Source organism: Notolepis coatsorum (genome assembly GCF_963971535.1).
Source record: "Notolepis coatsorum genome assembly, chromosome: 13".
NCBI lineage: Eukaryota > Metazoa > Chordata > Actinopteri > Aulopiformes > Paralepididae > Notolepis > Notolepis coatsorum.
The window spans coordinates 72,162,525-72,186,454 of NC_140177.1; the positions used below are offsets into that span (position 1 = coordinate 72,162,525).

Consider the following 23,930-nt stretch of genomic DNA (forward strand, 5'->3'; position numbering starts at 1 on the left):
GGTACAATTTTAGGTACAATTTACAGTAAGGTGTACGAGTTGTAGTGCAATCCTTCATCCATAAATATAAAGTGTGGGGAGTGGGTGCTACAGTGTGTTTGTTTAAAGTGGGTGTGTGCTATAAAGTGTGTGTAGTGGGTGCTACAGTGTGTTTGTTTAAAGTGAGTGTGTGCGTGTGGATGTGTGTGCTATGTGTGTTTGGTGGTTGTTGTTGTGTAGTGTTCATTCATTGTTCGTTTAGCAGCCTGATGGCCTGGGGATAGAAGCTACTTCTGAGTCTTTCTGTGCTCGCCTTGAGACTCCTGTATCGCTTGCCTGACGGCAGCAGTTCAAAGAGGCAGTTGTTCGGGTGGCTCGAGTCCTTAATAATTCTCTTAGCCTTCCCCTTGCAACGCTTGTAGTAAATGTTCTGGAGGGTGGGGAGCCCCCCTCCAATTGTGCGTTCGGCTGAACGTGTCACTCTTTGTAGTCTGCTTTGGTCTTTTGCAGTGCTATTCCCCAACCAGGAGGTGATGTTGCCGGTCAAGATGCTCTCTATTGTACATGAGTAGAAGTTCTTAAGGATCTTCTGGCTGACTTGGAACTTCCTTAGGCGCCTGAGGAAGTAGAGGCGTTGTCGTGCCTTCTTCACCACACTGTTAATGTGTATGGTCCATGTCAAGTCCTCGGATATGTGGGCTCCGAGGTACTTGAAGCTGTTGACTCTCTCAACCGGTGCCCCGTCGATGCTGAGGGGGCTGTAGTCCTTGACCCCCGACCTCCTGAAGTCCACAATCATCTCCTTTGTTTTACTGACGTTCAGGGAGAGGCTGTTTTCCTGGCACCATCCCGCCAGGACCTTGACCTCTTCCAGGTAGGCCCTCTCGTCGTTGGCAGAGATCAGGCCCACCACCACTGTGTCGTCAGCAAATTTGACGATTGTATTGCTACTCCGCTGAGCCACACAGTCGTGTGTGTACAGGGAGTAGAGGAGGGGACTCAGAACACAGCCCTGGGGGGCCCCTATGTTGAGGGTGATGGATGAGGAGGTGCAGTTGCCTGCTCTCACCACCTGGGGTCTGCCAGTCAGGAAGTCCAAGACCCACTGGCAGAGGTCATAGCCCAAGCCCAGGTCCCTGAGCTTGGCTATGAGTATGGAGGGGACTATGGTATTGAATGCCGAGCTGTAGTCGATGAATAGCATTCTCACATAGTTCCCCTGCCTCTTGTCCAGGTGTGATGCTGCTGTGTGCAGCACATGGGATATGGCGTCCTCCGTGGACCTGTTGGGGCGGTATGCAAATTGCAGGGGGTCCATGTTGATGGGGAGGGAGGAGCAGATGTAGCCCTTTACTAGCTTCTCAAAGCACTTCATGGCTATGGAGGTGAGAGCTACAGGGCGGTAGTCGTTGAGGCAAGCAGGCTTGGATTTTTTGGGTACAGGGATAATAGTGGACTTCTTCAGGCAGGTGGGGATGACAGCCTGTTCTAAGGACAGGTTAAATATGTCAGTGAATACTGGGGCCAGTTGGTCGGCACAGACTTTTAGGACGCGGCCGGGGATGCCGTCCGGACCTGCTGCCTTCCTGATATTCACTTTTTTAAAGGTCCGCCTCACCTCATGCTCTGTTACCCTGAACACTGCGCCTCCATCAGCAGCCGACCCCCCCCCCCCCATTGCCGAGGCTTGTGAGCTGGTGTTGTTATTACCAGCATCAAACCTCGCATAGAAGGTATTGAGGTCGTTTGCTAAGGAGATGTCACTGTTCAGTTTGAGGGAGGCGCCTTTGTAGTCTGTCATCGTTTTGAGCCCCTGCCACATAGCTCTAGAGTCAGCTTGTTCAAACTGGAGTTCAATTTTATCCCTGTAGCGCCGTTTGGCCTCTGACACTGTCCTCCTTACGTTGTGTTGCGCCACCTTGTGGTCATTCATGTTGCCTGCCACTAGGCCGTCATTGTATGCTTTGGTGCGCTCTCTCAGAGCTTCACGGACGGATTTGTCTACCCAGGGTTTTTGATTTGGGTAAACTTTCATTTTGGTAGTGGGGATTGTTTCTTTCACCCTAGTACAGACATAGTCCAGCACTGTCTCCGTGTAGGCATTAATGTTATCTGTGTCGCGGAATACAATCCAGTCTGTGTTGTGAAACACTGACCGGATCGTATCCTCTGACGTCACATCCCATTTCTGCACCTCTCGCGAGACTACGGGAGTACTTTTAGTACTCCCGTACTAAAAGTAGTATCTTCTCCAATCAGCATAGTGGTGTGTAGAAGAGATGCCTCCACTGCAGCCTTTACTATGTCTACATCAGCATCCCCAGATGCATTGACCACAGTGCAATCCTTTTGTTTCAGTTCATCAGTTATCATCCAGATAAGTCTCTGTTTATTGATATCTCTTGACAGGAACTCTTCCTTCTTACTGGAGAACTCAGTTTCAGCAGTGAAGCTGACAATGGGATGAATATTCTGTCCTCGTCTTTGATGCGTGTTGTCTTTGATGGTCGCCCCTTCCTCATAGCCATCAAAAACAACGGTCGTCGCTGAACCATAATGCTGGATGGTGAAGTCAGCATATGACTGTGCTATTTCACCATAGGTTTTTCTGCACTTCCATGGTATTCGGTGAAGGAGTGAACCTCCATCAAGGACGTGGCATTCTGATTTCTGGTACAGAATCTAGTATTGCATCACCACTTGCATCACAGATTGCACGCGCTAGTTGAGGCTTATCAGCCTTCCGGAAGACGTTTCTGGCTTCAAAGAGGGCAGGGGGAAGGACTGAGCTCGTAGTGCATAACCTCCTCCAATGATAGCTCTCTAGTTTGGGAGACTACCAGCAAACGTTGAAAAAGCAGTGCAGAATCAATGGTTCGATCAAGAGCAACCTTGATCTTGACAACCTTGACAATGTTCCTTAACACTTTCAGTGCCAGCCATGCGGTGCGCCTTACCCCCGTTAAATGCCACCACCCACTTCAATGATAGCGTTGTGAACGCATAATCTCTGTCTTAAATTATGGCTATGTGTCTAATCTGCCCGTCGTTTATCAATGACTTGTTTGCAGTCAACATTGTCGAAACGGATAGTTTTTTAATCGCTTAATTTCCGTTTTATAGCATTTTGAAAAGCCCTCGTTTTCAAAGAAAATATAAAGATTCCGTGATAAACGGCATTTACTGGAATATTCTGGAATACACAAAAACGCCTATTTATGAATCGTTTTCAAATAAACGTTAGATCATCGATAGTATATGTGTACTTATGCACGCTATAGAAGCGGGCTGAAATATCTATTCTCTCATTTCCTGATCGCGCACACACAGACACACACACGCATAGGGCAAACGCTGATATCTCTGTGAAAATAGCTCTGATTATCCTAAGACTGGTAAAATAAATTCCTTACCTCAGATCAGATGTTATCCAAAAAGATTATTCCAATTCCTGATCGCCATTCCAAATATCGATTGCATTTATTGATTCAGCATTGGGTACTGTAAATACATAATCCACACGTTTTCCGGGCCGGCGATCACAATGGATTCTTCAGTTGGCTTGACGGAAAAGTAAAATGAGGAAATATATTTATTCAAATAGAATTTATTTCCAAAATGATAAACAAAATGTGAAACATTAATAACAAAGGGCATGTATGAAAAAGTGCTATACAAATAAAGTTATTATTTTGAGTTTCATATACTATTGAAACAAGGATTTTCTTAGCTTTCTAAAGACATCACATCATCTTATAGCCAAAATAAACAAGACATGTCACTGAACTGTGTAAAGAAAAGTGTCCCAGTAGACTTTTTTACTTTACATGCCTATATTAAACATTTAATGTTTTCAGAACTGTGCAAAAAAAAGAAGAAAAAATATCAAGTGTCCCATTTCACTTGTTATATTTCCACATTTTAGTGTTCTTCAGCTCTTTCTTTTTCATTCAGTGTGATAAATCCAGTCTCTGTTGAGCTTTAACAAGTCCATCAAAGTCAGGTTGCATGTCTGAGGTGGAGATGCGAAGCACAGCTGCCAGATGTTCATCAGTGAGAGAGGATCTGTACCTGGACTTGGTAACCGTCATGCCTGAGAATGTCTGTTCACATATAGGTGGATCCAAAGAGAACCAACATCTTCTGAGCATGTCTCCTCATGTTTGGAAAGTTCTCCTCCTTGAGAGCAGAGTAGAACTCTAGCAGTGATGCTGACTTAAAGTGCTCTTTCAAGTGAATCAGACTGCAGGTCAATGAGTTCAAGCTGAACATCAGTGGGTGCACTATCAACACTGCAGGTAAAGGGAGAGGAAACCAGCTGCATTTCATCCTCAACCTTTTTGAAATCTTGAAAACGCCTTGAAAATTCATCATGCAGTGCTTTCAACATGGATGAGTACCTGTGCCGGTGATCAGCTGATGGTTTGACTTCTTTCAGGGTTTTCATGTGTTTGAGATTGTTGCTGCCTAGTTGCCTTGAAATTAATTGCAACTTTGTCATGAAGGCTTTCACATAGCTATGCATTTCATTAGCAAAAATGCCCTTGCCCTGCAGTTGTGTGTTCAGTATGGATGGGTACCGTTCACATTTGAACCGATACGGTACTGGTACCTGTGAATTGATACCGGTACCCAACGGTACCTTTTTTCTGTACTTTAGTCTCTAAAAATGTAATCTACCTACTTCAGTTGTGAAAAAAGAAATCCAAACTTCAAATAACCACACTTTCCACCGTTTTCGGCTTGCCATCGCCCCGAATGCTTTGTTGTTGAATCAAGTCAAATCCTAGGTAAGCGTATATTGTGCGTGTGAACGTTGACATGAAAAGAAAAAAGTTAAAAAAAAAAAAGAAAAAAAGAAAAAAAAAAATTATCATGTAATCTTTTGCGGGCCGGCCGTACAATGCCCAGGTCTGGTCTAAAGTAATGGGGTGCAGTTACACAGGGAGAGACGATAGGGGGCGGTATCTTCCCAATTGAGCTCAGAGAGACTCTGCAACACTAACCTGAGGCTCGATTGATGAAATATGAATTCAAATCGCCAATAAAAAAAAATACGACAAACAAGCGCTATTTAGCGTTGGCGGCACTCAACGGTCGGCATGAACTAACGACAAAACGCATGGCTGGCATTCAAAGTGTTAACGAAGAGTCTGGCGAGAATGGTGACCATACAGCAAGTTTTGAACAAATCGCCTTCAGATCAGCAACATCCCTTTTCATCCTTGCTGCCGTCAAATCCTTGTGCTGTTCAGAGGTTGTGTATGCCAGGTTTGTGAACTCCTGCATTGCGATGTTGTACTCTGATGTTATGGGCCTTGACATGGTCCAAAGCGCTCTCTGCTCTTCAGACATTCCGCTTCCACGTGTCATACCTCCAGTGGTCTTCAACAGAAAGACAGGTGGGTAGAGGCATGACCACCGCACTGTCTGCACTAGGGGTGAGTGTGTCAAGCAGTAGTGTTTTGTCTGCCATAGCATATCTCTGTGCTCTCCCAAAATCGCTCATTTGCATATTTAAACATACAATTTCAAAAAACTTGTAATACAAAAGAAATTTGTATTGATGTTAGCAATCAACTTGGGAAGTTTCATGGTGATATCTGTTAGTTAATTTTGTACCCTATTCAACTGTAGTGAATAGTATTGGCGGCCGCCATCTTGAAAATGAGCCCTTTCGCAAGGTTAGATTTTAGTAGACTTTTAGTATGTTATTTAGCATGACCAATGGTACCATAATCCATTGAAAAACCTTTTGTTGCAATTTCTTTGAGGTTAGGTGTTTTTTCCCCATAGATTGACCCGTCTAATACACCATCAGAGAGCTGGGACCCTAGAACCCACTTCAGGCTTCTTGCGGTCGGTGCGTATGTCGCGCCCCACATTTGCGTGAATGCGGCCGTGTCTGAGGTGCTGGAGCCACTCTCACCACAAGAGGCCTCAAACAACCTGATGTTCACAGAGACCGCAAGTCTGAGACCGCCATAGACCGCACCGACCGCAACTACCGTGAAACAGGTTTTAGGAATAATTTGCGATGTAACAGGGCTTGGGACATTATGTGATGGCCTAGACATTACCATGCTCAATTATGTCTCATAAGATTTGATGATTTTTTTTTGAACAAATGTTTTATTTTTTTTATTTTTTTTGACATGACATACAAACCTTTACAGTAGAAATCCACTATAAAACACATACATGCTCTTACTCGTTCTCCCCCCCCCCCCCCACCGGACCCCCCTTGAATACATCCTTTATTCCGTTTGATACCAAGGATTAATAGTTCATATAATGTTTTATCCTCTCCACCACCCCTAACCAGATTTCTATGCTGGCTTCATTAATACCTAGAATTCGTGCGGTAGATATCTCCAGGTAAATCACATCAAGATAGGTAAGAATCCATACCCTCCGGCACATTTTATCAGGTTGAATCCAGCGTGATGCTATTAGCTTTTTGGCAGCCGTAATACCGGACAAGATTAGCCTCTTTATGTGTACAGTGTGATAACTGAGAGACATCATTCAGCAACAATACAGAAGGCATTACAGGTATTGTCAAATACAAAAATTCTGATAATAGTGTGGTTATTTCTTCCCAAAATATCTTAACAGGCGGACATTCCCAATACATATGCATAAATGTACCATTATCACCGTTTGTACATAAGGAACATTGAGGGTCTTGTTTAAGCCCCATACGGTTCAATCGAATAGGAGTTAGGTAAGTCCTATGAATAAAATGAAGATTAATCTGTTGATGATCCGGGTTACGTGACGATAGCCGAACGTTTGCCCAGACCTCAGCCCAATCAAAATCTACTTCCAGGTCTGGTATATCCATCCTCCAAACTGAGTCTAGGGGAAGGGCTTCATACGAAGATGTAAGTAAGTGACGGTAAAAGTCCGTAACAAATCCTCTCGATGTCTCCCTTTCATAAAAGAACTTGTGATATCTCTGGTACTCAAGTGGTGTCTTTAATGGGACTCCATGAGCCTTCAAGCATGCTAATAATTGTCTGTAGAAATAATATGTGGAACTGGTGAGGTTAAATTTGTTATATATATCTTGATAGCTACAAAAACCCTGTTTGTTGAAGATATCTCCCAATGTATGTATGCCATTCTTTTCCCATTTGGGAAATCTGATAGGTTGTTGTGCAATAAGGAGTGTATTGTTATTAAATATGGGAGAGTGTAACGTGTATTTTCAATAGATTCTATGTAGCTATAAGTCTCAAGTTCGTATAGTGGATAGCTATCTTTACTCTGCTGTGGTATTCACACGTTCTGTAACAAGTTCATTCAAAGGATGGGTCGAAAATTAAGTAGAGACGGAGTCAGAGCTACGGGTGAAAACAAGTCTGACTGTTGTTTTATTGGAAAAACAACAGCTTAAATTATCGGGTTCACAGCTTCTATTCTAATCAGTAGTCAGGGGTTGCGTCTCGGTTTGATGTTTCCAGGTTTCTCCGTCTCAGTTTGTCAGTCTCTCGTCCTGCTGTGTCCCGTTTTCGTCTGAGCGCGCTCCTTTCTCCTTTCTCCGCCCTGCTTAAAAAGAAGATCTTTTCCCCCGAGCCCCCGGAGACGTAGTGACGTCCCCCAGGGCTCGGGCGTTTCCTATTGGCTAAAGCTTTTTCTGCTGCTTGACACGTCATCCTAAATGTGAGAACTAGCTCCATTTAAGGTAGTAAGTAGGGATGCTCGATATTGGCTTTTTTACCGATACCGATATTCCGATATTGTCCAACTCTTAATTTCCGATACCGATATCAACCGATACCGATATATGCAGGGTTTCCCCGTCCAAAAAACTGAATAATTTCTGTGCAGTGGATCTTTTAATTCGTGGAGGTTTGTTGTTCCAAATACATTTATATGCGGTGGAGTGTAATTTTTTCCAGTAGCCAGCAGGGGGGGGGGGGGGGGGGGGGGGGGGTAACGGTAGCATTGAGCTGAAGAAGTTGATTCTGGGTAAAACATCCATTTTAACTATTGATACTCGGGCCTGTACTGAGTTTTTATGTTTTGACCACCTGTCAAAGTCATTTGTGATCCTTTCTTGGATTCCTATATAATTATACTTCACTGTTTGGCATATAGTGGGGAATATTTCAACTCCAAGACATCTAAAGTGTTCTACCATTTGTATATTTCCTGGAAGGATGGTAGCCTTCGCAGTGACATTCAGTGGAAGGAAGGCCGATTTTGGCCAGTTTATCCTAAATCCCGATAGATTGCCAAAATCGTCTATTAGCTTGAGAAGATGAGGCAGTGAGGTGGTAGGGTTTTGCATGAACAATATTACATTGTCCGCATATAAACTAATATGATGCTGTGTGCCCCTAATTGAGATCGGCTCTATGGATTGGGATTGTCTTATATACTGTGCTAAAGGTTCTAAGGATAGAGCAAATAGTCCGGGACTAAGAGGACAACCCTGTCTAGACGAACGTGAAACAGGAAAGAGAGGGGAGGTGAATTTACCTGTTATAACCATGGCCGATGGCTCTGTATATAGTACTTTTATCATATTAATGAATCCTACACCTAACCCCATCCTTCCGAGTACTGCCCATAAATAAGACCATTCCAACCTATCAAAGGCCTTCATCGCATCCAAGGATAATATAGCTGTAGGAGGCACGACAACCTTGCTGTTGTCTATCACATGTAGTAATCATCTAATATTATCCGTGATCAGGCGGCCTCTTATGAAGCCTGTCTGATCAGGATGAACTAGAGCTGTCATATGCTTTTGAAGTCTGATGGCTAGTACCTTAGCATACAGCTTAAGATCGGTTCCGAGGAGGCTTAAGGGTCTATAACTACCACATTCGGTGGGGTCTTTGTCTTTTTTAAGGAGGACAGATATGAGTGCCATATTGACATCCCTGGGGATGTTCCCCTCTTTGATTGAGTATAAAATCATATCCAGTAATAGGGGTCCAATTGCTTCCCAACATGAGGTAAAGTTCTGGTGGGATACCATCCCATCCGGGAGCCTTCCCACTTTGCAATTCCGATATAGCCTCTCTAAGTTCCTCTAGTGTGATAGGTGTATCTAACTGTTTAGCGTCTTCCTCTGAGAGTTTAGGTAGGTTAATTTGATCAAGAAATGTATCCATTTTATTATGATCGAAAACCACTTCTGATTTGTATAAGTTGGAATAAAACTTTTTGAAAGTCTCGTTGATTTTTTGGGGGTCTGTAACAAGCCTTTGTTGGTCCTTAATAGTAGGGATATCAGCAAATTGTGCGTTGGATCTTATCTTCATAGCTAGTAGGTGACTTGGTTTAGAGCCATGAAAGTAATAATGCTGTCTTGTACTGCGTATTTGAAATTCAGATTGTTGTCTTAAAATGGAGTTAATCTCTTTTTTTAACACATTAATTTGAGACTCCAATTGACCCGAGTAGTCGCGTTGTAAAGAAGAGAATAACGACGAGTAAAGCGTTTCCAGCTCTACCAGTTTGGACTGCCGTTTTTTACGGAGGTTGGAGGAAAATACCATAGTGTTGTCCTTGATAAAACTCTTTACCGAAATCCATAACATTCTGGGGTCCGATACCGAACCCACATTAGTCTCCAGGAATTCATCTAGTTTATCGTTGAGTTGTAGAATGTATTCAGTATTTTTCAGCAGTGTCGAGTTAAAGCGCCATCTTGGGGCTCGGGATGTCAGTCTCCCAAATGAGCCCTTCAGGAGTAAATAACTGTGATCTGATAATGTACTGGGTTCCAATTCCCCGTCAAATCTATCAAATAGTCTAGGGGATGCAAAAACATAATCTATTCTGGAAAATGACTTGTGTCTTGCTGAGAAAAAAGAGTACTCTCGGGCCGTTGGGTTGAGTAGTCGCCATAGATCATTTACTCCCGTATTCTTGGCCCAATCCTTTAGTGCATTAGATGCCTGTTTCTGATCATTGGAAGTGGTGGGATTAGATTTATCAATCGAGGGATCCCATATGGCATTAAAATCCGCACCAATTATAAATGAATACTCGGGGATGTCCAACATTGCATTCGTGAGTGTTGCGTAGAAGTTGGCGTCATAAAGATTAGGGGCATAAGCCGCTACCAGCGCAATTTTCCTGTTACTGTATTCTATCTTAGCAATAGTTACACGGCCATCTGTATCAGACCATATGTCCAACAATTTAATATTCAATTTCCTTTTCACGACTATAGCTACCCCACGGGATCTAGTTCCAAGAGTTCCATGAGTAGCTAATATTATGATATATTTTGTCCGCCAGCTTTACATTTTCAGCTTCTAAAAGGTGCGTTTCGCTTAAAAGAGCCACATCAACCTGTTTGCTTTTCATCAATGTAAGCACGCTTTTGCGTTTATGTTGTTTGTTCAGTCCCCTAGTATTCCAAATCATTATATTCAGACTAGCCATAATCTAAACATGTTGCTGTATTCTTGTGTGCAAGTCGTCTGGAGAAGCGATTCACAATAGATATATATCCAATTATTGAGGTCCTGTTGAGAGCAGAGCTTGAGCATGATAACAAACATAAAAAACACCCATACATATATTCCCTTATCCCCCTGAAACCCCATAGGATTTTGACCCTCCCCCCTTACACGATCAGTCTGCCCAGACCGAGCGATTCATCCTTAACTTTCCTATGTATGCCATAGGATCTAACATTTTAAATTCTACCATAAGTAGAATGTCAACTGTGGCTTGGCCACTCTCCCGTTAAATAAAAAGGAAAAAATGAAAATAAAAAAAAAAATTAAATAAGCTTCAAATATCATACTATAATCACTTACATTTTATACGAACTTGTGTAAGTTAAAACAACCCAAGAATAATAGAGAGGTATTGAACTGAATAGAGAACCTCAAAAAAAAGAGAACATTTACTTAGATCTTGAAAGAGCTTTGCTATGCTAGAGCAGTGGTTCTCAAACTGTGGTACGCATACCACTAGTGGTACTTGGTGGTACTGCTGGTGGTACTTGAAAACATTTACAAAAAAGCACACTTTTTTTAGTTAGATAACCTAAGTGGGGAACAACCAGGAGATCACTGTGACAGAGAGTAATTCAGTCTAAACAGTCATACATCTTTAATTCAACTTCAGCCCTGATCATAATTTTTTTTTTTTTTTGTAATGTCAGATAAAAAATGAAATACTCCCACTTTTCTGAAAAGAGTTGGTGTTAAATCTGACATTACAAATAAATCCATCAAAATCTGTGTTGCTGCTAATCATTGACACATGCCTAGCCTGTAATAATCCCCCCCAGAAAAATGTACTTTGCATTTGATATATTGAAAATATTTTACTTTGTGTGCTTTTTTTAACAATAAAATCACACAAACTGGCATTTAAAGGGTAAAAATTCAAAAATGTATTGAATATGTGTTTTCTTTTCTTTTTTACAATAATTTGTGATGCCATCACAAACACTGGCATTTAAAGAGTAAAAATTCAAAAAGTCCTGCACCAGAATGCAGGAAATTACGTTTTTGTAACAAAATAATTTGTGTGTGTGTGTGTGTGTGTGTGAGTGTGTGTGTGTGTGTGTGTGTGTGTGTGTGTGTGTGTGTGTGTGTGTGTGTGTGTGTGTGTGTGTGTGTGTGTGTGTGTGTGTGTGTGTGTGTGTGTGTGTTGTGAGAGAGAGAGAGAGAGAGAGAGAGAGAGAGAGAGAGAGAGAGAGAGAATGATGGACAATTGCTTGCTGTGTGAGAGAGAGAGATAGAGAGAGAATTAAGTACATTTGCTGAAATACAGTTGTTCTTAATTTTCTCACTTGCTATGTGAGAATGTTAGTTATTATGTTCTCAATGCCCCTTGCATTGTATGAGTTGTGTGGAAGCGTTTGCTAGTTCTAGTGCTATCCCTTTGTACATTGTGGCTGTGTCTGACAAAAGTTAACAATAAATAATGGTATTAGGAATACATTTGCCTCCTGCGTGAACTGTGCATAGCTGAATAGACTGTATTTTAACGCCGGTCATATGGTGGTACTTGGAGAGCCAGCTACATTCTCAGGTGGTACTTGGTGTAAAAAGTTTGAGAACCACTGACCTAGAGTATAAAGTGGAGAAGTAGTGGAATTATTTCCAATTAATAAAAAGAAGTTTTTAAATACGTATATGCAGCACTTCCCCTAGCTAGGGGTGGGCGATGTTCCGTTGTGAAGAATGTTATTCCCCCGGAGGTCTTCTGGCTGTATGTATGGCCACATATTGCTGTGATTAAGATTTGATGATTTAACGGACTACATATTCCTCAAGCTTTTTTTGTCTAAGTCTCTAGTCTAGTCTAACAACTTTCAGCGGAACAGAATTCCACCAACACTCTCTGTTCCTCTCTTTTACCAACCAATTTACACCAAATTTCTAACCCCACCCCAATTTTCTCCTCCAGTTCTACCAGGCATGTGGGAACCCCAGAATAGGAGGAACCAGCTCAACAGGCATGGAGGAAGTGATAAAGAAGGGAAAGGTTACAGTGGAGGACAGGATGGGACCCAGCACTGGCAAGCTGGAGAAACTGGTTAGTATTTCCCTACTGAGTGCCAATCTCTGCACTCTTTATAATCCTCTGATGGCCCATTCCGTCCTATTAAAAGTGACAGTTTATGATGCGCAGGCTTTTGTTGATTATGGCCCATTAAACTAAGTTGTGTTGTTTATTCATCTCATTGTCTCAGAGAGACCATACTAGAGTGATTGCCTGGGAATGAACAGTGCGATGGATGAATGTGTCAAGTCACAAATGAACCCAGTAGTTAAAAAGTTTGCTGGTTCATTCTCCCTTGGATGTTCCATGGGCACAATACTGCCCTTGAGCAAAGGTACCTAATCCTTGTGTGTTTGTCCTGACCTGCTTTCAAGGATGGGTGTTGAAGCCTCCCAAGTGGAGGATAGCAGAGTAGTGACATGCACATCCCAGAAGGTCAGTTCTAGACAGGTGCTAGACCAGGACAAGAGCACAGATTCAGTACTATGTCTGGAACACTGAAAAGCTCTCCTCTTCTTCTGCTGCTGCTGCATCGAGTGATGTGTCAAGCGCAGAGTGCCAAGAGAAATAAACAAGAGGAAGTGAGATGGAGAAGAGACATGGTTCAGTACTTAGCCTACATAAAACAAAATCCAAACAGGAGTCAACGTAAGGCCACAGTTACAATCGCATAGCAGGTAAATGTAGGGCTGTTACCACAACAATAGGCCACTGCTGAATTTTCTTATTTGTTTTAAGGAAATGTAGGATTAATTTATATTGCAATATCTGGTCAAATAAACAGAATATGATATTTTTTCCAAAACGATCAGCCCTAGATACAACACTGTGGGTCTATCCAAAGGAGGCACTAGAGCACACAGATCATATTGGGCTTTCTGTGTAGAGTTTGCATCTTCTCCCCATAATTTGTGTGGATTATCTCTGGGTAGCTACTCCTACACCATGAAAAAAGACATGAATGCCAGGTACATACTACTGCCATTGCCCTTGAACATGTATTAGAACTGGAGTTGGTCCCTACTATGGATGCCCGCTGCTCTTAAATACAGTAGTTAAGGTGGGTTAAATGCAGAGGACAAAAAAAATTCCGTGGCAATATAGGAAGATTCTACTTGTACTTGTACCTCTACTTATACTTGTACTCCTTAATACATAGAAGCAGTAGGGCAACTGTGCTCCAGGGCCATTCTTTGGTTTAAGTCGTTGTGAAGTTACCCAGAGACTCCATGTTATTAATCTGTCTTACTCTGAAAGCAATTCAAAGCGTTCTCTTATGGAGAGGCTGAAACCTTGTGAAACCTCCACGTGATATACATTTCAAGCATTTGGTTATCATTGTGGTTTTATATGCCCTTGTTAATTAATCATACATATACAGTACACAATACATAAAAGGTACTATCACCCCCCCAGGTGTCTGATGTATCCAGGAGGCTGAGGGACATGCAGCCATACTGGGTCTCACTACCCAGTGTCCTCTGCAGCGACAGGGTGGCAACCGGAGCCGGGGCAGAGGATAAATGCTGGAACGGCATGACTCGAGCCAGGTAGGGCCCATAAACTCATCATCATCACCACAATCAAAACCAATGTATCAAGACTTCCGGTTAAGCATGGAGACGGAATAGACGGAAGAAAGTGGCTCCCGCATAATTTGCAAACTATTTATTTATTTGACAAGCGACCTGCAACTCACCGTTTAAATGTTAATACTGCACTACTGCACGAATACTGCACTACTGTACGTTTCATAACATGTCGGGAAGAGCAAAGAAAACCGATAAAACGCTGAATGCAACTTCTACTAGCCTCCCAGCTACTGCACTTGCTAGCGTGGCTAAAGTCATGATGGCTTCCCCAGCTAAAGCTAGCACAGCGTTACCCAGCGATTTGGAGAACCCCCGCACTGCCCTACTCACCAATATGACGGCAGTGGTCACCTCACTGCTGGAGTCAGCTCTTGCACCGGTGAGCATATCCCTGGATGCAATAAAATCCATGTTGGATATGCATGGTCAACGGCTCACCTCTGTCGAAACTGGTTTATCAGACTACAGCAACAGAATCGTCGAGGCGCCTATACTCAAAACGGAGAACGCTCTGCTAGCTAACAAGGTGGATGATCTTGAAAACCAGGGTGACTTCCTGACAGCCCTGGTCTACTCTTCTTTCCCTCTCTCTCCTTCCCGGCACTCCTCAAACCCTGTTGTTCTGTCCACTTTAAAGATTTGGATACAGTTTCATTGCCACTTTAAACTCTGTTCAGCGTCTGTCTTGTGGCCTATTAGTAATAACCACCTGTTTGTTCCCTCCACTCTGGACTCGTCTTTTACACGCTGGAGCAGACTAGGAATAAATAGTTTCAAGGATCTATATGACGGTGACACTTTCTCCAGTTTTAGCTCCTTATGTCTCCAATTTGGTCTTCCACGCTCTATCTATTTCGTTATCTTCAGATACGTCATTTTGTACGTGCACAATATGACTCATTTCCTAGCCCCCCTCAACAATCAAATTGGGAGAGACTCTTGGGTCTATCACCAAACCAAAAAGGGCTTATATCTGAAATGCATCAAAATATTATGTGCTTGACTAAAGACAAAAGCACTAAGACGAGATCCAGGTGGGAGGAGGAACTGGGGATGGAACTGACGGAGGGGTGGTGGGGGGGAGCACTGGATAGGGTGAATTCCTCCTCCACTTGCGCCCGACTCAGTCTAATACAGCTAAAGCTGGTACACAGAGTACTCTACAGCAAAGCAAGACTAGCTGAAATCTACCCAGACTCCAATCCCAATTGTGACCGCTGTAATAGTCCACAAGCTGATCTCTCTCACATGTTTTGGTCCTGCCCAAGGCTTAGACCATTATGGTCCTCAATATTTGAGGTGCTCTCGATAGTGCTAGATACTACAATACAGCCCTGTCCACTGTTGGCCATTTTCGGGGTACCAGCTGAACCTCTCCCTATTCATTCAAACGAGACTGACATGTTGGCCTTTGCCACGCTCTTGGCCAGACGGAGAATACTCCTAGCCTGGAAATTGTCTACACCCCACCCCCCTTCTCCGCCTGGCTAAAAGATATGGTCTCGTTTCTAAAACTAGAGAAGATTACGGTAAGTATGCACTTAGAGGAGTTAACGAAAGATTATTTAAAAAGTTGCAGCTGTTCATTTCCTACTTTAACAGTCTATCTGTTCTCCCTCCTGACTGAGTGTCTTTCGTTTTTGAGTGGCCCTCCCATCTAACCAGGCCCAGCAGTACTATGTAATACTACTAGTTAACTATGTATACTCTATAACTGATTAACACATTCAGCGCCAGAGCTATATGCCCGATATAGGTCTAGATGGCCACCGCTTTAATCAATGGGAGGACTGGGAGATTTGCGGGTGCTTAAAATATATCTTAAATTATGACTATGGGTCTAATACACTCATGATTGTTTTTTCATCGGTTATATCAGATTATAAAAAAAGAGAAAAATGGTGAATGAATAATGCTGATTTTGTAATTGTACAAACTTGCTTCACCAATAAAAACGTTTGTTAAAAAAAATAACAATGTATCATAATCTTTCTCTCATCTCTCCTGTAGTAGTAAAGTACAACACAGCCTGCTGTAGCCTATTCTGTCTCAAACGTTATACAGTGGAACTCAATGACCATGTTGAAACACAAAACGTCTCCTTAATCAACTGATTGTTAGATTATTTCTCCTGAAAGCTGAATAGAAGACATCTGAAAACAGTGTGTGTGTGTGTGTGTGTGTGTGTGTGTGTGTGTGTGTGTGTGTGTGTGTGTGTGTGTGTGTGTGTGTGTGTGTGTGTGTGTGTGTATGTGTATGTGTATGTGTGTGTGTGTGTGCGCGTTCCTGTGTGCGCATATTGGCCAGGTACCTTCCTGAGGTGATGGGTGATGGCCTAGCCAGCCAGATCAACAACCCAGAGGTGGAGATTGACATCACCAAGCCAGACATGACTATACGCCAGCAGATCATGCAGCTCAAGATCATGACCCACCGTCTCAAGAACGCCCTCAACGGTAACGACGTGGACTTCCAGGACACCAGTGAGTACCACATTCTATAGTAATGAACGATAGGTTATGACTATAACCAAGTTCTGTTAGTTAGGGGCGATGCTTGGCATCACTACTGCACTATCTCGCGTACGTGCACGCGTACTGAATAAACCACAAATGTACCTCTAATACCAGTATTAGTCTGACCACACCCCTCATCAGCTTACCTTCATAAGCAGGTGTGTGGTCACCTGCTCTCCTCCTTCCCAAGCTTTCACCACAAGGTGAGGACAAGAGCTGCAGCGGCCGTCTGATGCCAAGCATCGCCCCTAACTAACAGAACTTGGTTATAGTCATAACCTATCGTTCTGTATCGTTAGTGGCTTAGCTTGGCATCACTACTGCACAAGGGAGGCCAAGCGGAGCCACTTGGCTGACAAATACACCCCGCTGACAGCCCCCCAAAACCATCAGAACAGGGAGGGCCGAGCCCCCCCGACCCCCCCTAATGGAGGGTATCCCCCCTATTAGAGGCTTCACGGGAAGGCGACGGACCCGACCGTGCGAAGAGGCACTCAAGCAACTTAACGCACAGGGTGAGCAGACCGTGGCCTGACCCCACGACTACACACACGCACAACCCGCATGCCACCCGGGAACGAACGGAGGAACAACCTCGTTACTGCCCCCAGAATCACGGGGCCAAGGGCAAACCCAACCCCGTGGCAAGGCCGTAGCAGCGGAGCGCGAAGGAAGACCCAGACCCACCAAAAGGACTGGACTCCCTGGAATGGGGGCCCGGAGAAGTCCATGATGCCAGCATCAAGACCCCACCAGGTGGGCACGTAGTGCCCCGCCCCCCACATCGCCAGCGTATTCGGACAAAGGCCCCTCAGTTACTGCACCTGGTATTCCCAGGCGGAATCCCATCCAAGTACTAACCAGGCCAGAACCTGCTTAGCTTCCGAGATCGGACGAGATCGGGCGTGTTCAGGTTGGTATGGCCGCAAGCCGAGCGGGCCCCGTCCCCCCAATAGTACACCGCCTGGAACACTGACCCTGCAGAACAGGCAGTCAGCATGGCCGTAAGCACACAAAAAGGTTAACCAACGGAAGCAGGCAGCGCACCGGGGAAAAACCAGGCAACAGGCTGTTAACCCTAGCCTGGAGACTGCGGACGAGACAGGCGCCAGAGGTGACAGCTGAACACAGCCGCCCCGGCGGAAGGAGCGTAAGCTGGCGGTGTTGCATGACCAAGCCTCCATTTAAAAACCCCCACCCAGAGGGGTCGAGGCAGAGAAGGCTGACACGATTGGCAGACGTCATGAACGTGCAGGGGCACCCTCAAACGGTGAACCCGGGAGTTGACACTGCTCCAACACACCAGGGAATCAACCACCTCGGTGTTACCCAATGCGGTGGTTGTTCCTATAACCCCTCAAGAAAAAACTCCAAAACACACCTGCGGGCATACACCGGCTATACCGCAGTACAAGTGTTTCAGTTTCCAAAAAGGGTTAACCCAGGCCTACGGGTCGCAAACATCACTTCGGACCGGGCCTGGCGGTACGGGAAGCACAGGGTCACCAGAGGAGGTCAAAAAACCACCCCCACAGGCCCCTCTTCGCCATGCGTGAGAGAGGAGCGAAAAATAATGGAGAACCAGCCCCTAAGCACACCGTACCTGGTATTCCCCGGCGGTCTCCCAACCAAGTACTAACCAGGACCAACCTGTGTAGCGGCCGAGATCCGACGAGATCGAGCGCGTACAGAATGGCATGGCTGTAAGCCATGACGACAGTGCCGAGTAAAAACATACCCAACCAGGGTCTCCATAGCGCTTAACCCTGTGACACCCAGACCGACCCGGCATTTTTCCCCCTGAAAAAAGCCCAAGTCCCTCAGGGTACCAGAACAGCAGATCTGCATCCCCGGCGGACAACGGGTTCAACTGATCTGGACCAGCGTGACCAGAACCAGTCCCGTGCCCTAACCACGCCGACATGCCTACTCCAGGAGAAGGGCAGATATGCGTGTTGATCTTAACATGAAAAGAAGGCGCCACCCAGACGTTCGGACGAACCGCGCCTGGTGGCCCACCCCAAGGGCGTGAGACCCCACTACATATGTTCAGATCCATCCCGTCATCATCCCCCAGACATGAACGAGAATCCGTCGACAACCCACCCAGGTCATGGGATGTGGTCGTCGGAAGAGGAAAAACCCCCATCTCAGTTGCTTTATAAAAACGCTGTTTCAACCACAAGCAACCAAGGCGTGCCAGTCAATCGCCTGTTTACAGCGAGCTAGCACTATACGTGCGTCGGGACACACCCCCATCAATGAACAGGCTATTTAGACCTGTCATTGAATCCCCAAGGCGCCCAGGGGAACGACAAGAGGGGTGTGACACTCCCTAACTCCAACACTTCTGGAATAGAAAGAAGGAAGCATCAACAGTATGTATCCCAGTCTACACAGCCGGGGTAAAAAATGTTCACATTTTTACATCCCACCACCCTCCCATAGGAAGAGACGGGGATCCCCAGAGAGACTTCCCACGCGAGCTGTACAGATTGAAAAGAATATATTGCACCTTGAGCCATGTAAAAAACTGGTTTTAGGGCCTCCGGGGAAGAGGCACTGAACCCATACACACTCAATAAACGAATTGAATCGAATATACATACAATAGAAAAGGACCCTCCTAGAGGGTCCACTCACTTTGACAATCTGAGGAGGAAGGCTCTGTACTCTGATGGAGGCTTCCTCACATGGAAGAAGGAGTCCGAACTCACAGAAGGCCTGAATAGGCGCTTGGTGAGGAGGAGCCCTGACCACCCCCCCTGAAAACAGATCCATCACACGGACCTGAACAGCACACGGAAGTCCTACCAACAGAGACGCGCACGGTGACGTACTCTATGGCGGGGGAATTCCTGCGGTGCACACGCCCAATATACCAGGCCGTGGGACCAGGAACTCCCTCCCCCCCCCCCCCCCCCCCCCCCCCCGTAACGTGCCGAACCGCCACGTGACGGGAACCTTGAAGGACAGGGGGTGTACCCCTGACCGACAGAACAATGGGGAGAGGAAAGGTTACCAGTTCACCCCTTTACGACCCCACACCCATGATACGACGTAACGACAAAAAGAGAATATGACACAGTCATAGTCAGCTCTATGAAGCGTTTCACAGCTCCACACAGCACATGAGCTAACCTGCCATCTGATTTTTACTAAGGAAAAACACAGAATAGAGAGGGCTCTAAGAACCCCGGTCCAACATACACATGTGCTTCTGTGGCCAGTACAACCCAGTTGTAGGTCACATGACACACACAACCCATCATCACCTACAAAAAATGGCAAAAACACTCAACAGAGGAACGCCGTTTTTTTCACAATGAGAGAATACATCATTCTTGATTAGTATCGACCACAGGCCTTGCTAAGCACACATGACAGCAACCAAACCAATTTCCCTTTAGGAAATAAGTTTCTCCAGCAGATTTAGCACAACCTCAGCAATCAAGCTAAGAGTTACATCGTATCCCTACCACACAAAAGACACAATTAATGCACAACATGTCTGATAGGAGGTGATAAAGTCCCCAGGGAACCGGGGGGGAAAACACAATCCTCCTATTTTACCCTCAATACGGCCAGTTAAAACAGGAAAACCTGTTAATGTGTGAACACACTGTTCATTGTCATTACAGTCTGAGAAAGAATATTCTTTTACTCACTTGTCACCAAGCATAGCTTCATAGGTTAGTTACCTTAGTTGTGAGTACACGGTCGTGTTACTCACACAACAACCAGATCATTACATCCCGTTTGCACGGAGAAGCTAACTGCCAGTGACAAAAACAGCTCACACATAACCCGCAACGTATCCTAAATGCATTGTCCGTTATTCACAATACATTTAGCAAAGTAAAACCAGAAGACGTGTTATGAGGTCTGGCCAACCCCGTACCTACCCGGAACGCAGATCAGCGAAGTGCAGTCACAAGACACCGTAGAACACAGCCGTCCTGTGTTGTTCGATCCGGGCAGCGTCGCCGCTCCAACCAGTCGCTACAGTCCTCTTTGTTGACGCAATCCCCGTCCAGGCTCAGGGCAGGGTCGACGAACATCCCCTGTCAAGGATGACGTCGTGGTCAAGAGTGTAAAACATGTTAAAATCAAAGCACGTTCAACAGAATAGCATCAAGCTAACGGCTGCTCCAACCGTTCGGGTGCTATTGCTTCTGCTCGCGAGACGCCAATCTAACGACGCACGCGATCAGAAGCGAGCTCCCGGCGGCGCGCGAGAAGCTAAGCTACCCCGCGCCAGGCCATGGCCATAGCAGCAAGCTAACGTCACCTAGCGACCACGACATGCTAGCCCCGCAGCTAACAGCTGACTGGCTAATAGTAGGCCTTAAGCAGGCCATGCAGCGATCCAGCAGGCTAACGCAGCAGTTAACAGCTGACCGGCTAACCGTAAGCTATGAACATGTAAACAATGACATAACACTCACCCAGACAGGCCGCCGTTCTGAACCTCTCCTCACTTTTTAAGAGAAGAGAAAACAAGATGTCAACACCGCTTCACAACGGTGACATTACCACATCCGACGGATCAGCACAGTACCAACTGGCCTGTGTAGCTGACATTGAACATGAATCTGCCGCTATCGCACATTACATGCACATATCCCCTCGTGAAGGAATACTCTCATTTGGATATGAAAGATGGGGTCTTAACACGGTGACAGAGAGAATCCACTCGTCCAGAACACACAGGGATCACCAGTGTCAATGGTCGCGGCCCACTAGTTAAAACTATAATGGTCTCCAGACCAAGGCCTTCTGTCGCCTAGGTGGCTGAACAAAGGACCCTAGTCTGGGGCCGGTTTCCATAAACTTTGTCAAGTAGCCCCCATAGCACTAACAGACAAGTGGAGCACGCCAGCAAACACTACTCACCCAACCTGGAACGCACCGCTTCTCACAACAGCGGCATGTCCGACAGTTCAGCTGTGGCCTGACAGGTTTCACCCCAACAAACACAGCAAGGAACTGCAGTTGAGAAGCATGCAGCGGCGTGCTCCCAATACGAAAACCGGTGGAGGGTTTTTAGAATGATCATCATCTTCCAGACCCTCCAGTACGAAGACAATATCGCCGTATTTTCTCGAAAATAGTGAGAGAGAAAATAAAGATATGATGTCAACGTATCCTTGTTTCCCAAAGCTGTTCCTAATCCAATTTCTTCCATCATGGTGTCAAGTGTGGGGATCTACCGAGGCACTTCTTCCTTGTGGTGAAAGCGAGAAGGAGGAGAGCAGGTGACCACACACCTGCTTATGAAGGTAAGCTGATGAGGGGTGTGGTCAGACTAATACTGGTATTAGAGGTACATTTGTGGTTTATTCAGTACGCGTGCACGTACGCGAGATAGTGCAGTAGTGATGCCAAGCTAAGCCACTAACGATACAGAACTATAGTAAAACCTATAGGATTCCTGTGTTGTTGTTTTTTCATACACGCTATGGATATTTACCATATAAATACTACATGTTTGGTTTACCATAGTATTTCTATAGTGGAATGTTATAGAAATGCATGGTGAGGGGAGCTCCAGTAGCTCACCACGTACCTCGAGCACTATTTCGGCGCCGGGGACAACCGTGCTCGTCACGGATCTGGGGTTTAGCGAGTTCGAATCCCGGACTGCAGCCGTGCCTTTCCCAGAGTGTCTTCCCCCCCATCTGAACCCTTTCAGCTTGTTTCTGTCGGTCATCCTTGACCAGAATAAATGCGATAAACGTATAAAAGAGCCAGGGGAATGGCCAAAGTTTTAAAAAAAGAAATGCATGGTGAATCGCTATAGTTAGGGTTTACCATAGTATTTCTATAGTGGAATGTTATAGAAATGCATGGTGAATCGCTATAGTTAGGGTTTACCATATTATTTCTATAGTGGAATATTATAGAAATGCATGATGAATCCCTATAGTTAGGGATTACCATAGTATTTCTATAGTGGAATATTATAGAAATACATGGTGAGCGGTTGGGTGGCGCAGCGGACATTGCACTCGTCACCAACGCAAGAGACACCGGGTTCGACTCCGGCTGTCGGTGTTGCCTCCGACTTGGGCCAGCCGTCATACTAACTCAATTGGCAGAGTTAGCGGGTGGAAGTCGATGGGTGGTAATCTGGACGTTGTGGACAGCGACTCCTACAGGTCGGTTGGGGACGCCTGCACAGCAGAGACAGGAAATGGCGGGGGTAGTGTGAGCCTCCCACACGTTACACCTCGCCAATGAGACTCTGCGCTCAGTGGCGTAGGGGAGGCCCCCGCCGACCCCGCGGTGCAGGGGGGCCCCGGAGCTTAGGGGGCCCCGCCCCCACTGTAGGCTATCCTCTTAGATTTCGTAACGAACAGGGTGCAGTGTGGCAGTGGGAGTATGGAACTTCTGCGGGGCTGCAGCTGGATGCATCTCGTGCAGAGGGCGGGGCCCCCCCCTCCCTGCTATGTTGTAATTATTTGCTCACCTGCGATAGGGCTAGCCGGCTGACTAATGTTCATTGGCAGGCTGGGCAGCGTTCAAAACACAGCGGTAAGCGCCGGTAAAAATACCCAAGCGGACACGGTGCTCAGAAAAACAAGATGAGAGCGAAAGCCAAACAGGAGACGACAAAGCTACGAAAAAGAACAGCAGGCAGCAAAGGTATACTGACTCTAACGTTACTGAAGATGCATCGGCAGTAAGCTCCCCACCTCAACCCCCGGCCCCGGTCAGCTCAGAGTCCAGGCAGACAGACAGCCCAGCCAGGCCCAGGCCCCCAGCCACGCTACAGCCGCCCAGACAGGTTAGAAGAATAGAACGTTTTATTCGCCATAACCAGTATGTTACTACAGGTTACATGTATGCATCAAAACGGTTACATTGTTTGTGTCGCTCCGCAGAGCTGAGCGTGAGAGCGCGGAGTTGGGCTGTGGTCTCCTCTAGTGAATGTGTTGTTATTATTATTATTATTATTATTATTATTATTATTATTATTATTATTATTATTATTATTATTATTATTATTATTATTATTATTATTATTATTATATCACTTATCTCAGCACCCCCGCTGCTGAAGCCCTGATTATATTATATTATTATACAGTTCCTACTGACCCTATACTGTTTACAAAAGATGCCTGAAGGCGGTTAGGTGGTCGAGCGGAGATTGCGTTCGTCACCAGCCCCGGAGCTGTGAGCTTGATTCGCCTGTTCGAATCCAGCTCACAGCTCCGGGGTTGTCACCAGCTTGGCTGGCCGTCTGCACTGATACAATTGGCTGTATTAGAGGGTGGGAGAAGCTGGCGGGGTGGGTCCGGGTCGTTGTAAACAGCGACTCCTACAGTTCGGTCGGGGCGCC

The 23,930-nt window shown here is 45.5% G+C and overlaps 1 protein-coding gene across 1 annotated transcript in view; it reads left to right on the forward strand.

The window, feature by feature from the left end:
* gpc1b (glypican 1b) overlaps positions 1-23,930 on the forward strand; it is a 174,088-nt gene that overhangs the window by 133,206 nt on the left and 16,952 nt on the right. Inside the window, exons 6-8 of the mRNA XM_084327208.1 lie at positions 12,379-12,507; positions 13,891-14,024; positions 16,374-16,549. Coding sequence (XP_084183334.1) covers positions 12,379-12,507; positions 13,891-14,024; positions 16,374-16,549 — 439 coding nt within the window. The remainder of the gene's footprint in view (positions 1-12,378; positions 12,508-13,890; positions 14,025-16,373; positions 16,550-23,930) is intronic.